General features: G+C 46.5%; 1 protein-coding gene across 6 annotated transcripts in view; it reads left to right on the top strand.

Annotated features, from left to right (window-relative positions):
- The window catches only part of LOC149365537 (uncharacterized), a 77,915-nt gene extending 63,331 nt beyond the window's left edge, over positions 1-14,584 (top strand). For all 6 annotated transcript variants that reach the window (XM_089543752.1, XM_089543723.1, XM_089543733.1 and 3 more), the window contains 5 exons: positions 49-1,417; positions 5,522-5,674; positions 6,749-6,877; positions 8,712-8,978; positions 9,537-14,584. In XM_089543752.1, the coding sequence (XP_089399878.1) occupies positions 49-1,417; positions 5,522-5,674; positions 6,749-6,877; positions 8,712-8,978; positions 9,537-9,707 (2,089 nt within the window). In that variant the 3' untranslated portion in view covers positions 9,708-14,584. The remainder of the gene's footprint in view (positions 1-48; positions 1,418-5,521; positions 5,675-6,748; positions 6,878-8,711; positions 8,979-9,536) is intronic.
- The last annotated feature ends 1,130 nt before the right edge of the window (positions 14,585-15,714 follow it).

The following is a 15,714-nucleotide window of genomic DNA, read 5'->3' as shown; positions in this document are numbered from 1 at the left end:
TCGGGTACTTATCATGAGATGACAGTTTGGCGTTTTTCGTTTTTCCAGGAAGGCGAAATTGGACGACAGTCAACCTCCACCACGTCCCAGCAAGCAGAGTCAGAAAGAAACCTCGAGTGTCAAGACTGACGGTGGTTTGGGAGATTTCAAGGCTTCGGTGAAAAACAATAACAACAATGACGACGACCGGGCGCCCCTGTCCGACGACTCAATCTCCCAAGACCCGGAGAGTTTACTGGACTCGCTCTCGTACGAGGGTGGAGGCGAGGCCTCAACACCGTGGGCGAACGACACCGTTTCCCTCCTCGCCAATTTCAGCATTGGATCCCTGTGCGAGCGGAACCGCCGCACGGAGGAGCTCATCTCGTCTCGCGTTGACAGCCAAGGTGAAGAGACCGACGACTTCTCCCTTGGTGGTGGCATGGTTTCCGACTCTGCCCTGCTGCGGCTTCGCAATTCACACTCTCGGCAACTCTCTGCCGACAGTGAGGCGTCGGACCTAAGCATCTTTGAGCGGGCACAGGCACCTCTTGAGGTTCCCTGTGAAGCGTTTGAGACTATTGACAAGTTGGAGACTGTCCTCCACGACACGAAGCAAGAACTGCTGGACCTTGATGCCGATTTGGTCAGCCTCCGTGTGTTCCGAAAGCTTCCAAAAAACTACGACGTTGTGTTGGAAGATGTTAACAAGAAGAACATAGACGGACTAGTCTGCCGCGACAGTGTCCGGGACTCTGATGTTCATCCGGACAGTGGCAGTGACTTTGGGAACTCCCTGGAGTCGGACAGCGAGAAGCTGGCGAAAGATTCATCGGGGCCTAGCTTGGAGTGGGACTCTCTACCTGTGTCGAGGCGGTTCAGCGAGCAGCAGCATCTGCACGAGTCAGATTCTACGGATTTCGGTGGATTCAGTGAATTCTCGGAGAGTGAGGATGCTGCCGAGCCTCGGAGTGTGCTCGGAGTGGTACGGCGACACAGTAGCGGCAACATCCACAATGCGGGGACGCTTCGGGAACAGATCCAGCGTATCCTCTACGAGGAATCTGAATTGTGGAAGCGCCAATTGGTGCGAAGCCAGACGCTGCCGGTCGACCAGAGCCTCCCCGAGTCGGACCGCACCCTGATCCCGATGACACGAGAACCTGTTGTGCTGAACAAGATCACAACGGTTCCGGAGGAGAACACACCAAGCCCGAGCAGTGTGTCAGACTTTGCGTCGCTTGAAGCGAGCAGTGACAGGGACACTTCTATGGACACCAATGGAAATGATCTGAGGGATGTGGTAAAGGATGACGTTGTGTCGGAATTTGAATTTACTCAATCGCTTATCTGCATCGAAGATAAGGTGACCCTGGCAGACTACATTTTGGGGCTTCGACGCAAGCGGAGGCATCAGTCAGGAGATGGAATGGAAAAAGTGAGTTTGGCTTCTAAGATTATATTTTATGAGCTTGCTCAACACTGGATATGTAGTGAGCGAATTTGTGTGCTTGTTAATTGGTTAAAACGATGAGGTCACTTACACTGTGTTACATCATTATATGCAGTAAGAGCAGGTTCATGTTGCATGTTCATGTTGATCTATTGCGAAGTTGTATTGATAATGTCGAGGTGGTTGCTCTGAAAGCTCCCTTCTTTCAGCATTTATAAGCTGGGTTTGTGTTGCGAGCCCTAGAGTTGCCTTTGTTAGGTTGATGTAGTGGAGTGATGTACCGTTGTATCCGAGGGATGCTTGCACTGAGCCTCTACATATGGACTTGGCTCTTGGTCTGGTACTTTTCCTTATTTTAGAACTCTGCCAGTGCCACTAATTGTGCAAGCTGTAATTAATGCCAGTGAGAGGATGGGAAGATTGCAAGAGGGAAGAAGTACGACTAGGGCCTCGAGTTTTCCGCGGTTATTGCGTAATTTTGTGCTTGCTGCTACATCCTTTTTTTTTTGCACTGTTGTTGCGGGCATCACTGAAAGTGACAGGACAAAGGAAATGTGAATAGTTTAGTCATCTGAAATCTCTTGATAACTAGAATCTGGTAATGGATGAAGTTGTGCCTTTTTCTGTGACACACGTGCTCTCCCATCCACTTGAGCTAGTGAGCAGTTCAAGCACTGCAGCTCTGGATACAATGTGTTCGCACCCTTCTACGGGAAGGGTCATGGTGCTGGTGTCTTTCAGAATAATAGTCAGAATAATAGTAATAGTCAGGCAAAAAAAATTGGCCGTGGCTTAGCTAAGGTTAAGCGTGGATAAGCGAAAAGCTCTCGCTGCTTTTCAGCCGACTCCCAAGCTACCATTTCTGGATGAGTGTTTCTGCACCGTCCGACTGTTGCTTCTTCTTCTCCTTCCATGGCGAATGTCTGCGCCTGTTCTATAGGCAAGCGCGTCTTATATACCCCACCTTTCAAATGCGCACTGCGCACGGCTGCGGCGAAAGGTCAAACAAACGGTGGTGAGGATGGCTGCCTCTTCTATGGCCGCCGCCGCCGCTCACGCGTTGTCGCAATGCCTTGCGAAAGAACCTTCTCTTGAGACGGCAGCGGCGACCGCGCGGCAGCAGCGAAGGGTAAAGTGGTGACGAGGAGGAGAAGTGGCAATAGTCATACGACGGAGTCAGTGCGCGGTGGCGACGACGGCTGCGCAGCAGCGGCCACCTACGCTTCGTGTGACGTCGCTCGGTTTCGCGCATGCGCAGCTGTGGCTAAAATTGATCGCGGCACACGCCAGACCCAGTGTTGACGAGCCTAGTGAAGCTTTTCGCTTCAAAAAAAATTCTTAGGACGATTACTATATTTTTCCCTAATGCGCAATTTGAGCGCAGCTTTGTTGATGTCTCTGGCTCTGTAGGCTCATTGTTTTTCTTTCCTGAGTTGTTCGCATGTCTTGCGGCAGTACTAGTTTGATAGTAGTTTTAGGTGAAGAAGATAACTATGTGCACCGTACAGCACGCGAGAATGTGTATATTAGTTCGATAGCAGTATTACAAGTAGACAATAATGTGCAATGCATAACGCGAGAATGTGTTGCAATTTAGCACGAGGTGTGATTGGCTGCGATGGTAGCCGAGTGCTTTCATGGAGTGGCCAGCAAAGCTGATCTGTTCGTGGCTTTATTTATTTTTACGGTTATTTTTATTTATTTAGGGCTTGGCTCAGTAACACAGATGGCAGCGACACGGCTCAACCCACAAACGGGCAGCTTAAGAGTTGCGCTGTAAAACATTTTGAATTTCAAACAACGCTTTTCTTGCGTTATTGGGCCTGCCCAACATTTAAAGTGAACTGCACGCGGGTGCCAAACTTGCGTAAGGCTGAGTCTGACCTGCATGGTCGTCAAAGCAGATGTAGGATTGTGTACTGGAACTTCTTCGCTGCGATGTGCGGTTGTTGTAGGGGCATTGTGTCAAGCGCCATTGCTCAAGTGAAGAGAATACAGAGCATTGACATCTGCTGAATCTCAACAGCCACCCTCTTGTTTTGATTAAGGTGCACAGGTTTGGTCAAAAGTTTCCAGGCCACAAAGTGTGTTTACGAGCATTTCGCAAAGCTCAAAATGTCTCAAGATTGAGGAGGAGTTTCACCCTTGCCCTTTAGAACCTTGGTTGCTGCGTAAATGCCTTAAGTGCCGGACTCTATTACTGCTCAGAAGTAATGCTGCAATGTAATGCCACAAAATCACACTGTGGGTTATCTAATAAATAAATAGCTATGGCTTGGGGACTTGAACAGCAATCCTGTACATTTGGAATATGCCAGACTTGTTTCAAAAATAAATTTATATATTTATTTTATGTTGTTACATTTCCCTTGGAATATTGTATATTGTTTAATCTGAGCTTGCGGTATTTAAATCAAGGTTGAAATGCAGGAAATTGGGTGTCTTAAGCTGCCATGCAAAGCTTTGTCATATGAAGCTTTGCTATACAAGGCTCTGGGCATCACTCTAATAAGTACCTCTGTATGAGAGCAGCTACTGAGCTGGAAATGTGTAAAATGATTTCATTTCAGCTGGCTGGCTGTTTGTGTACCATAGGTCCAAACAACTGTGATGGCCTTATAGCTCACAACATGCCATTATGGACATCCTGTGTGATAGTCATCTTGCAAGAGATAAAACGTTAGTATCGGTGCCCCAAGTGCGTGTGTGGCGTTGTTTCTATTGTGCTGGCTGTCAGTGTCAACGTCACCTCTTGCTTGTTAACCTGTAAATGCTGCCTTTATTTAGAATACCTTCAGGGCTGTACAGCGGTAAAAACAGGAGAGGTCTCAAAAGCAAAAATAAAGAGTATAACATAAAAGAGCTTTGGGTGCGGAAGGTGCGGGGTTTGATTCTCAGTGTCGTCACGTACCCATTGGTTTCCAGTGGGTAACAGCTGTTCCCTGGCCTGGTGCTCGGCTTCTGTGGGGTGAAGTGCTTTGAAAGTGTGCCTGTGACCCCTCCTTGTGCAGACCGAACACCTTGTGCCATGGTGCTCCCTGGCCAAAGCTGCTCTTGGGCCATTAAAACTCATCATCATCATTAATGGAATCGTTACTATGTTAGTCTGATCGCACAGTATTAGGTCAGGCGTTTTTGAACACATGGTTGCAGATGCTTGTTAATGCAGATAAATGATTCCTCTCCACTGATGCTTTTGGCAGATATAACTGAATGAAGGCATCTTAAAGGGACCATGCAAAGAATTAAAAGCCGCTTGTAAATGTTAGAAGTGATGCTCAGAAACATTGACACCAAGTATGAGTCTTCGGAACTGAGCCGGCAATTTATTATGAATTTAAAAAATCGTGTTTTTTAAAATTCGCGGGCCGTTCGGTGTCTTTGTAGGGAGCCATTTTGGAGCCAAAAGTGGGAAAACAGACGTCACTAGTCCCATGACGTCGGCAGGCCACCACACGCTGTCATTCGCTCGAGCCGCGGCAGCTACGACGTCACGGGCACACTTCCGGTAGCGGTGAAAATCGTCTGCTCGTGCCGCCGCGTGACCCCCTTGGGCGAGCGTGAGGCAGGGCATTGCCTTCGCGCATATGTTTTCAATTTACCTCTGCCGCCTCTTTCTGCCGGGAGTTCGGGAGCCAAGAAAGCGCAGAGACCGGAGAGACGCTGCCGACGCACGCTGCTCCTCGGGAGTGCAACAACCGGAAGTCGTAAACCGAACGTCAGCGAATGACGTATTCATGGGCGGTGCCCAGTCCCGAAGCTGTTTTGTTTATTTTTTTATGGTGCTCCCCACGTACGAGTTGAGGGGGGAGAGGAGGAGCGTGATTTTTAATCGTCTATAACTTCGTTGTTATTGATGCTAGCTCGAAAATTCTTGCGCTGGGGGGACGAGTGATGGATTGCCTATCTTTACGTAATCTCAATAAATTTATTTCATAGTCCCTTTAATGTACCCTACTACTGTTATAGTAACACTTTATGCCTTACTGTACATTAAGGTGTTAGCATAATCCAAAACGTATTGTGGTTAGGAACACCAGCTATTCTTGATGGGACATGGTGCAAGCTTAGGTTATCCTTGTCTTTCAGAGCCTTGCAGCTGCACTGTCGGGGTTGGAGGTGAGGTCCTTGCGGAGGGTCAAGAGTGATGGATACGCTGCCATCCGAGCAGCCGGCTTCCAGATTCTGGCGTCTGGAGGATCCATCCTTGCTGGGCACAGGGGCGCCAATGGTGTTTACCAGGTACGAACTGTGCTGGACAAGCCCTTGCATTTTTTTTTGTGCCAACGCCGGAGCAGTACCATGTTTTCAGGACATGCAGGACGCACTTCTTCCAAATCTGGTTTTGATCTGCCAGGTGTCTAAACTCTGGACTGAGCTTGATTTTAGCTTTACTTTCACTCCGTATGAAGACTTAGCACTTTGGCATGGCATGGTAACCATAAGAGTTTAGAAGAACTTCTTGTTGGGCAAGTTGGTGCATTGCTTTGAAGGAACCAAGTTGCGCTGTCTTGCGCTCTTGTCTGTCTCCTTGGCTTTTTCCTGTGGCTGTCTTTTTTATAGCGCAACTTGGTTCCTTCAAAATAACCATAAGAGCTTCATGCTGCATGTAGCAGATGCAAAATATTTTAGATTAAAAGGATTAGTAGTGGACACACTGTGTTGATTTGTCTTTTCCCTTCTAACCGTGTCGTTTTGTACATGTTATTGCTCTAGAAGTTTCTTTAAAACACGAAAACTGCCTGGCTTCATTTGTTGCCTCACAAAATGTTAGACTGCTGCTCCATAATGTTCCACACTGTCTAAACAAACATCATTGGTACTGAGAAAATCTTGGCATCAAGTTTTTTCTCGTACACTTATACTGACATGGATTGCAATGGTATAGGATTTAAAACTAAAAGTTTTTGTTTAGCAACAATTATTATTCTCATCATTTTTTTTAATGTTCCTCGTCCTCCACAGGATTGCTTTTTTGACTGAAATTTTTTGATGCATACTTTTTTCATGCTTTAGATGATCTAGTATTTTGTGATATGTGCTTGCTTGTTTGTTCTTGCATGCTTTATGCATTGTATCCTCCCTGCTGTGGTACCTTCAAGGCAATGCAGGTATTCAGTTTAGAAAACAAAAGCATGAAGTACAAGGCGCCATTTTATTCATGCGCAGTCGTTGCTAGTCGTGCAGCTTGTTATGCAAATAACCCAAGTGGAACGGGAAGCCATAATGAGAGTTCATGCGAGCGAGACCCTTTTGACGCAGACCTTTGCCATAATGTGCAGGGTGTGGCCCGTGAATGTCATGCCCTTTTCGCAGCGATTCCATGACTCTACATCCTCCCCGGGTGCCAAGCCGTGGCTCGAAGGGTGGGCCTTCCATCGCAGTCTTCAGGGCATCCACACCCTGCAAGGCTTCTGGGAGTGCCTGTCCTTATTGCAGGACTTGGTGAGTGACTAATGAGGCTGCAGTCTCTCTCCACTTGTTGCCACTGCTTCTAATGTGACGGACCATTTACTCAAATACCGTATTTACTGCGTAATTCGTGCACTTATTTTCCTAAGATTAGGGCTTCAAAAAGGGGCTGCGCAGATTACACGGACATTTCGCCAACATGCTCTAAATAATTCTAAAAAGGTCATAACACGCAATGTGTGCAATATATTGCCACTTGTAATACCCCTGTCACACTAGCAAATTTAATGTCATTCGAATCGAATGACACTAGCACCTAATGTCATTAATTCACTGCTACACGGGAACATGCAATGTCATTAGGTTCGAATGACATTCACCATCGAATGAGTTAGGGGAACTCATTCGCATTCGATCTCTAACCGAATGCGTACTCTGGACACCAGATACGCAGCAGGAGCAAGCTACGCGAAAAAATAATGTGCACACTGCCAAACCTAGAAAGTGCATTTATTTAGTTCGGCTGAAAAAAGTTAATGTTGGTGTGAATCTGTTCACACTAGAGGCTGTCGTGGATAGCTATTACTCTCGGTCTCAGCAGCCTACAGCAGCGGCCAATCGTGAAGCAGCGTCTTTCCCGCGACCGTCGGTAATTTTGGGATGCGTGATTCTTGCTGGTTGGCGTGCCATGTTTGTTAAGCTCGAAGGCACTTAAAGATGTAACTGAGCAGTTCACCTTTTAGAAGTCATTTCCAAGCTCCGCGCGTGTCCGTGCACCGCCATGTCAGCCATTTTGTTTATTTACATTTATCGGATTTGTGGTTGACTTTGTACTTGGCTTGGCTTTTGATGGCTAAAGTCGTGCAGAATGGCCGCAAATAATATTTTAAGCTTATAATACGGCACACAAATGTTCCCACCCGCTTTTGAAACACTGCACAACAATTTCAAACATCTTTTAAGCGCGCTGATGTCGTTCAATTGGACTATTTTTTTTTTTTCACTGATCGTCGACGCCATCATTTTCGAATGACATTATTTTTTTCCGTGTAGCATCGAGAGAGACCGAATGACATTAGATGCATCGAATGCCGTGGTGGCATGGTGGCGTGTGTGCAGCTGAAGTCGAGATTATTATGGACTCCGAGATTATTTGGAGTGGTGTCGTCTAGCATTAGAGATAGTTCACAAAAAATTGTATTGACTGGTCATCGCAGTCCGCTGCAGCTTTTTTGTCATGCTGACATTTTCTGCAGTCCCTTGGAGTTTAATTAATGAGCTTTTATTGTGCCAACTTCGGTTCCCAGTTATTTTGTTGTTGCGATATTTCAATATAAGGAACAATTCTTGGCTGTCTCATGGAGTTCGTTGTATCGAGATTTCACTGTAAAAGGCCTGGCTGGGAAAACACAGGCCACGGCGACTGTCTTGTGATCTTGCATGCGTGGCGTAAATTGGGCGAGATCATAAAACCGTGCTGACAGATTGTGAACTGGAGTCCCTCCCATCTTTTGCGGCCAATGAGACTGACAGTAGTTGCAGCAAGAGTGAGCATAATTGGTACTGTGCGTCAGAAGTGTGGCCTATACTGCTGGCATGTTCTTTTCGCTTTGTTTTGGTCTGTAACCTTAGCTGGCAGCATAATGCTTTGCTAATTTCACATTGCATGAAGAGGGTTGTAATTTGCTACTCCTTGTCAAATTGGCTTTACTCACCGTAACATGTGCTGTGAATAGCTGATAAAAGTGGCATGTTACTATTCTGTCTCCTCAGTTATACCACTGGTAATATAGCATTAGATGTTAGCTACAACTAGTTGCGTATTTTCACTTAGCTATAAACATTCTACTCGTCTTTGTGCTTCCAGGAGGATCAGCTAAGACTGACAGCCACCCCAGAGGCGCTGCTGGCCAAGAGGCTCAACGCCGACCCCCTGACTGATGCGAAGTTTGTCGAGGCGATCAAAATCATCATGCTCAAGTCCGCCTTGGAGCTCTTCTCAAAGCAGAAGGATAGCGAAGCCCCATGCCCCCTGTTTGCGACGGTCCTGTTCTCGCAAGTCACCACAACGTCACCAGAGGAGTACCTGGTCAACCACCTCAGTCAACTCGGCAGGGATCGAGCCATTCCAGAGGTACTGCAGTTTGAGATGCTTTCTTGGTGGCTTCAAAGTCTTGATGTTGAATACCCTTGATGTCACATGTGGCCGACGGCAGAGGAAGCAAATTCTAGTGAGGGAAACTTGAGAGGAAACCTTTTTGGCCGTACTTGTGACTGCAGAGCTAGACAAACTCTGCTTGGTGGTGCGGTGGCTTTAGCAGTCAGTTGCTGATCTCAAGCTTGGTGGTTCGTATCCTGGCTGTGGTGGCTACATTTCAATAGAGGCAGAGTGCAAAAGACGCCAGTGTGCTGTGCTATGTCTGCGCACGTTAAAAGAACCTCAGGCAGTCTACGTTAATCTGGAGCCTTCTACTGCAGCTATTACTCATAGCCTGTGTTAGGTTTTGGGCCATTAAACCCCACGTATTAGGCTTAGGCACATTTCTGACATGTGGCAAGTGCATTTTCAGAGATGTGCATTTGTATTTTGACAAACAAGTTAATAGTTCATTGCAGGTGTATCATTTTGTGAATGGGTATGGTTAGTTGCTTTTCCAAGTACCTCTGTGACGTATGGTTGCTGTTTGTGCAGCCCGAGCTTTACCTCTTGGGCTACGCCTTGGAAAACACCCTGACCATTGTGCGGCCAAGTCGCTCGGGAAGCGAGGACATCGTGAGCCGTTATCCAGAGTGGCAAGTCGGGAGTTGGCCTGAAGCTGTGCTGCTGGAACATGAGGGACACTTCTGGGCGTGTGCCACGTGATTGCCCTCGCTGCTAGCTCCTGGTGGTTATGTAGTATCACGCAGGCCTTGTGGCCAGTTGCGGTGGACTGATAAACTACACTGGACCAGGACGGGTGCCTGACCGGAGTGAAATGCGCGAGCAAGAGCTGGCACACAAGCCCAGTGCTTGCGCTGCCTTGTGTGCACCGCGCCGATGCTGTGGCAGCACTTTGTGGTGTTTGGGGAGCTCGGAGCTTGTCTGTGGGTATGCTCATAGCAGCATTGAAACCATCTCCCCACTTGAGCACTGTGCTCTGTGTTAGGGGTAAATTAAAAAAAATGCTTACTGATTGAGCCAAAACCCTGGATGGGTGCATTAGTGTCTTTCCAGTTTTATTTGTTCGATTTGGTGCGCAGTGCACGACGTTTCTTGTTCTTTTTTATGTATTGTTTTACACATCAGTATGTATAGACCATTTTAGTTTCTTTTAGAGCATCTTCAGCTGTCACTCACTTCACTCCGAGAGAGGGCGAGAAAGTCTGGGAGACTTGTGCTCTGCCATTGTGGCTAACTCACGATCTGCGAGCACTGTTGTGCAGAACCCTCTGCACACATGGGAGGGGTTAATGTATCCGAGTGCAGCACTTATGAAATGTCTGTATTTCAGTATTTTTCGTGATTTCTGTATAACTGCCCGAAATGGTTTCTGTGGTCCACCTTGCCGCATCTGAGGTCTGTGGAGCCATAGCCTGTGAAAAAAACTTCAAGCTCTTTCTTGTGTCATGGAGTAGTCCTGCTTGCATACAGGCTGCTATACAGCGTGCCGTCAGTGTGGCTCTGAGGATATGGAAAGCAATTTTAGTTGTATTGAGGGTGATATAAGTGGCTTAGTGTTCTGTGAACTGCACTGTCTTGCCCTGTGTGACCTACAGTGCATGAATGCTTGCAGGAATGCGCTCCCAAATTTTCGCTGGTCCTGATGGGCGCCACAGTTAGCGCTGATAGGGAAAGGGCTTGCTCAGAGTGAGGTCTAGTCCTGAACCATCCAGCATGCATTTTTTTTTTCTGTAGTCGTGACTACACCGCAGCGCAGGGCATGCTGATTAGCCCCACCTTATAACATGCGAGAACCTTTCAGCTCGCACTTGACATGGGAGATCCTTTCAGCTCACACTTGCAATTTCGTATGTTGTAGGTCACACCATACGAGATAAAGGTTTTCGTTCAAGGAACGAGATGGAGCTTTCCGGCATAGTAGCCCCAAGTAGGGGTTATCTCACGGGATACACTTTGTGGGAGGGATTGGGGAGTGTGCACACCTTCTGTTTTGATAAGATAACACGGCTAGGTGATGCCAAAGATATTGAGACTGCACGAGACACTATACGACCTGTGCTTATAGCTTGTTCTCGTGGCTAGCACTGTGTGCGTTTCTTCCTCCTATCTGAGCCAGTGTAATTTGGTTTCTGTTTTTAAAGTGTTTTCTTTTTCAGCTTTTTTCGATTTGCTCAAGTGATGCCATACCATTGCTTTGAGTTCATGACGAGGGAACAATGTGAACCATGGCATTGCGTGAGCCACATTCAAAATGTAATTGTTGTATTATACCATCCCTGATGCTGCTACTCGTTGCGCCATCTAGAAAGAGTCTGACCTTGTTCCTCTGCCTGTTCCTTTATGGTTAGCACTCAATGTTCAAAAAGGGGTGCACTTGATCGTTCACGCACTATGGATGTCCAAAGCAAAGACGCACAGCTTTATGCATGCATGGCTATGTACCCCTATGCACAGTTGCTTTGTTCACGGGTGTCCCCATTCACTACTGCCATTGAGTCAACCACTCGGAAGAATGTGTTGAACAGCCGAGCTGATCGGTGCATGTTGTATCGTTTTGCACGCTCTTAGTAGTAGATGTGTTTAGCCAGTTAGGATGAGCTGTGCCTGTCATGGCAAACAATTCTGTGCACATTGCCTTGGTGTAGTACAAAGCACTTGTTTTCATCTTTAAGTTGGCTAAAGTTGTCTGAGTTGAGCGCACTAAATGTGATGTCGTAGTATTTTATCAATGTTGTTGGCGTGCCAACAACAGGCATTGCTCTAGGTGCATGTGGCACTGTGAGGCGTGGTTCAGGTGGTCACTGGGAATCACATGCAGGTTTAATGATGCTACCTGGGTGCAAATTGATGATATTGCATTTCCCGTCTTGAACTCGGTTGTTGCCTCTGAATTTTTGAAATGGAAACGGAGTTAATCTTAATACTTCTGTGAATCATTCACTTTTCTTGTTGTCCCAGGTCTACTTTTAAATTTTCCTCACTCGAACCAAAAGGCTTGTGTATTATCAGGAGTAGGATAACCTGCCCAGTTATTGGATAGACGTAATGTTGTAAAGGCCTGTTGGATCTCCTTTCATGACCAGATCACTGAGCAAAATGGCTAGACCTTTCCATTGGCGTGATTAGTCAGGTGGTCGAGTGGCTTCCAAATGTGCAGAGGAGCCTGTTGGCACACCATCAGCATTGCAGTTGTGGCAGTCGTCTACAGCTTGCATGCAGCTCAGGACGGACGCGCCTGTGGTTATTTCTCCTGGAATCGCTCCAACAGCTCGCTGTGTCAATGCTTATGTCAGTGTCTTGTAGCTGTACCGCTGTATACGACTCGGGTGCAGGTGTTAGTGCGCGATATCTACTCGAGGAAAGGGTGTTGTCATCACTCTGCTAGTGAAGCAGCATCAAACCCATCAGCTGACCAGCACGCAACAGGCAATAACTGCATGTTCCTTCGGGCAGCTCAGAATTTTCGTTGTGCAGTCCGTTTATGTCGAGTGTCACGGCATCTCCATTTTAACGTCATCTGTTCTTCCACATGCAATAGTACCACGACCAGCAATCTTCAGTCATAGCATTTGCAAAACTTTCTACGAACTCCCACGTTACAAGAAAAAAAAATGGCCCATAGCGAGCGGCTAGTAGCTAATGACAGAGCTCATAGTTGGATCATGCTTTGTTGTTTACAAATACCAGCGGCAAAAGGTAACTGGGTCTGGAAGCAAAGTTCTGCAATTGGTATGGCCGGAGAATGCTGACTACCACTGCAACTACCATAGGAAGGAATGACAAGGTTGGTGCTTGGCCAGAGTTGGCAAACAGCTCCCCTGTCACCACAATTTTTTTCCTGAAAGATGCCGGTTGTGTTCCAGAAGCCCAATAACCATGGTTGTTCGACACACTTTCGCACACACAGCAATGGACACTTGCGAACCAGTGTGCGAGTGGCACACACAATGACTGCTGTGTGTGGTGCAGAGATTCTCGTAGGTGGTTAATGATCCAATATGGTAGATGAACTGACTGCTGGAAGCAGTTCTATTCAGCTTTCTACAAAGCAGTAGTAACAAAAGGATACCCAGAGCTAGGAATCTTTTTCTGTTTTCAAAACAATGTCTGCAAGTAGTTTTGCTCTTGAAAGCTGCTGCACACATGCTTTTTTTTTTTTTACGCAACTGTACATACCTGTGTACGTTACTGAATCTCCCAGGCCGCATTCAAATTCAAGGAGGCCAAGTAGCGGCCAGTGGCTTCATTGCTGCATACAAGCTGCCTTCAAATTATGCATTGCATGCTCATATTGTGGCCTGTCAACATGTGAAGCAGTGTTATTAGTACATATAAGGAAAGTAAGGCACGCTTAACATTCCTGCTGCTATGCACTTTGAATGCCCTCTCAAACACATTCCGCCTCGCAAATGAACAGAGTTGGCCGGCGATGCCGACATTTTATTCCAGTGTGATCAAATCTATGCTCAGCTGCTTTATGACATGCATCACATTTCCTCCTTCACTTGTGACGTTGCCCTGTCTGTCTTGTCAACCTAGCATCAAAACATTTTCATGCTCTTTTTTTTTTTGTCTTGTACAGCATTCGTCAAAATTACGCAGGCCACTTTGTGCCCGACCAGAGGAATTCTAGGGTGTACTGAAGTGCTATACACCCTACAAACTCCCAGCTTCATTGAACGAGGAAAATTTCTTTGAGTAGTACAGGGGCCTCGCAGTGCACTTAGCAACAGCCGAAGTCATCTATTAAGGTGGCCTGTGTACGTTTGACCAAAGCTGTTCACCTTGAAAACAACCATGCCAAAGGTATTTGCGAGTGGGAAATGGCAGGCTCTCTGGTCTGGCCCTTGTTCCTATGTTGGCTGTGAAACCCAACATGGCTTGTTTGCATGAAGTATGGTGGACAGAGCACAATGCGTAAAAAAAGTGCTCCATTTGACTGACTGAAATTGTATGGCACTTGATGCTGGCAAGCCACAGTTGCATGATAAGGGCTGCTGCCAGGGTGCCAGAAATCGGCACTTGACCGTGTATACCTTGTACAGGTGTAGTGAGAAAGCATTATTTTTGAAGCGGTGCTGCCAGACGTTTATGTACATGGCCCTCAAACGTATGCGGCACTAACAATGTAAAGAGACCTATAATAGGATATGAGAGAGCCTTCGCACTAGGTAAGCTTTTGTGATGCTGCCTGATGGGTATTGTGTTGGTTACACAAACTGCACACAGGAATACAGACAAGCGAATAAGAGTTGAGTGCGAGTGTACGTATTGGAAATGAGAATGACATGTGCTGCTTTGGTCGATGCTGGGCTGCTGGCGTGATGTTCAAAGATAAGTGCACGTGTTTGCAAGAACACTGTTGAAGGGCATTGTAAAGCGTCGGCGCTCGTTTTAATGGTATCCATCAACCCTGTTGTGTGCCGCTAGGTCCTGCCTGCATGCTGTGGCGGGCTGGTGTACCTCCGTAACAGGGCGGCAGCTATAGAGTTTATCCCACATGTGCTATTGTGTGAAAAGTGCCTTTAGATGTGAAATACAAAGCAAAATGTAAATATATAAAATGTTTCTGAAGCTCGTGTTTGTGTCTCTTGTGTTCCTTTCTCGGGCAGATTGGAAGTGGTTTGGTAGCCGAGAGCCGTTTAACGGTTACTGCGGTAAATCTGGCATTGTAATCTGCAGGGGCTATTGTATCAATACGAGAGCTGATCCCATGCGGAAGGTGATTGTAAGCAGAGCTAGCCTCAAATGTCTGCATGGCTTAGCTTTCTGGGGCCAATCTCATATTGGTGAATTGTTTCAGTTATCGCCTGTGCTGTTGTATTTTCGTAATTGGATACTTGACTCAAAACTTTTCAACTGAAAATAAAAAAAATGCCCTTAGTTGCTGCCACTGAGTATTTCCAAGCGCAGAGAAAAGTTTAGATAACTGGCCGAGTGCCATTTAGGTTAAGCAGTGAAATTTATGCGCTCTACTTTCTTGTGCAAGCAATGGATGATGATAGTACCTTGCAACAGTAGCCCATTACAGAATCAGATGTACAAAAATGCACTAGTGCTAATAGATGGCAATATCATGAGGTTCTGGACCATAAGTTTCCTAAATTTCAGCAAAACTGAAGAAGCACCAGAACTTGTAATTCGTATGGTGCATTGCCAGAATGTTCTCTGTTCTACTTTGTACTGAAATGTACATTTATAGAATCTGTGGTCAGCTATGCAAGCCGAAGTTGCCATAAAATTATGGCAGCAAAACATTTGATGAAAATTGTTTCATGACCTGGCAGGTTAACAATGAAGTAAATTTAAAGAGGAATAACAAATTAATAGCCACATCTGTATGGATGCACAGAAAGCCTGGTACTCTTGCATGTCTGGCCCTGCACCATGGCCACTTCAAAACAAGGGCATTTGTTCTACCAACTGAGTTAGAGTGGATAACGGAGATGGCAAAATAAGGCTAAATTTGAAATGGCAACCACAGGCTTGCATGACTGATGCACTGGGGAAATCAAGGTGGCTTGAAGGTCGTGCACAATACTGGTGGTTTGGTTTGGTTTATGGGGTGTAACGTCCCAAAGAGACTCGAGCTATGGAGATGCTGTAGTGAATGGAAGTTTTGACCACCTGGGGTTCTATAACGTGCATGGACATCGCAAAGTACATGGGCCTCTAGAATTTCACCTACATCGAAATTCATGGACATCGC

This window comes from Amblyomma mixtum, chromosome 1 (assembly GCF_055824585.1).
Source record: "Amblyomma mixtum isolate Tamu chromosome 1, ASM5582458v1, whole genome shotgun sequence".
Taxonomy (NCBI): Eukaryota; Metazoa; Arthropoda; class Arachnida; order Ixodida; family Ixodidae; genus Amblyomma; species Amblyomma mixtum.
Note: the sequence above shows the minus strand (reverse complement) of the source record. Positions and strands in the feature narration are given on the sequence as shown.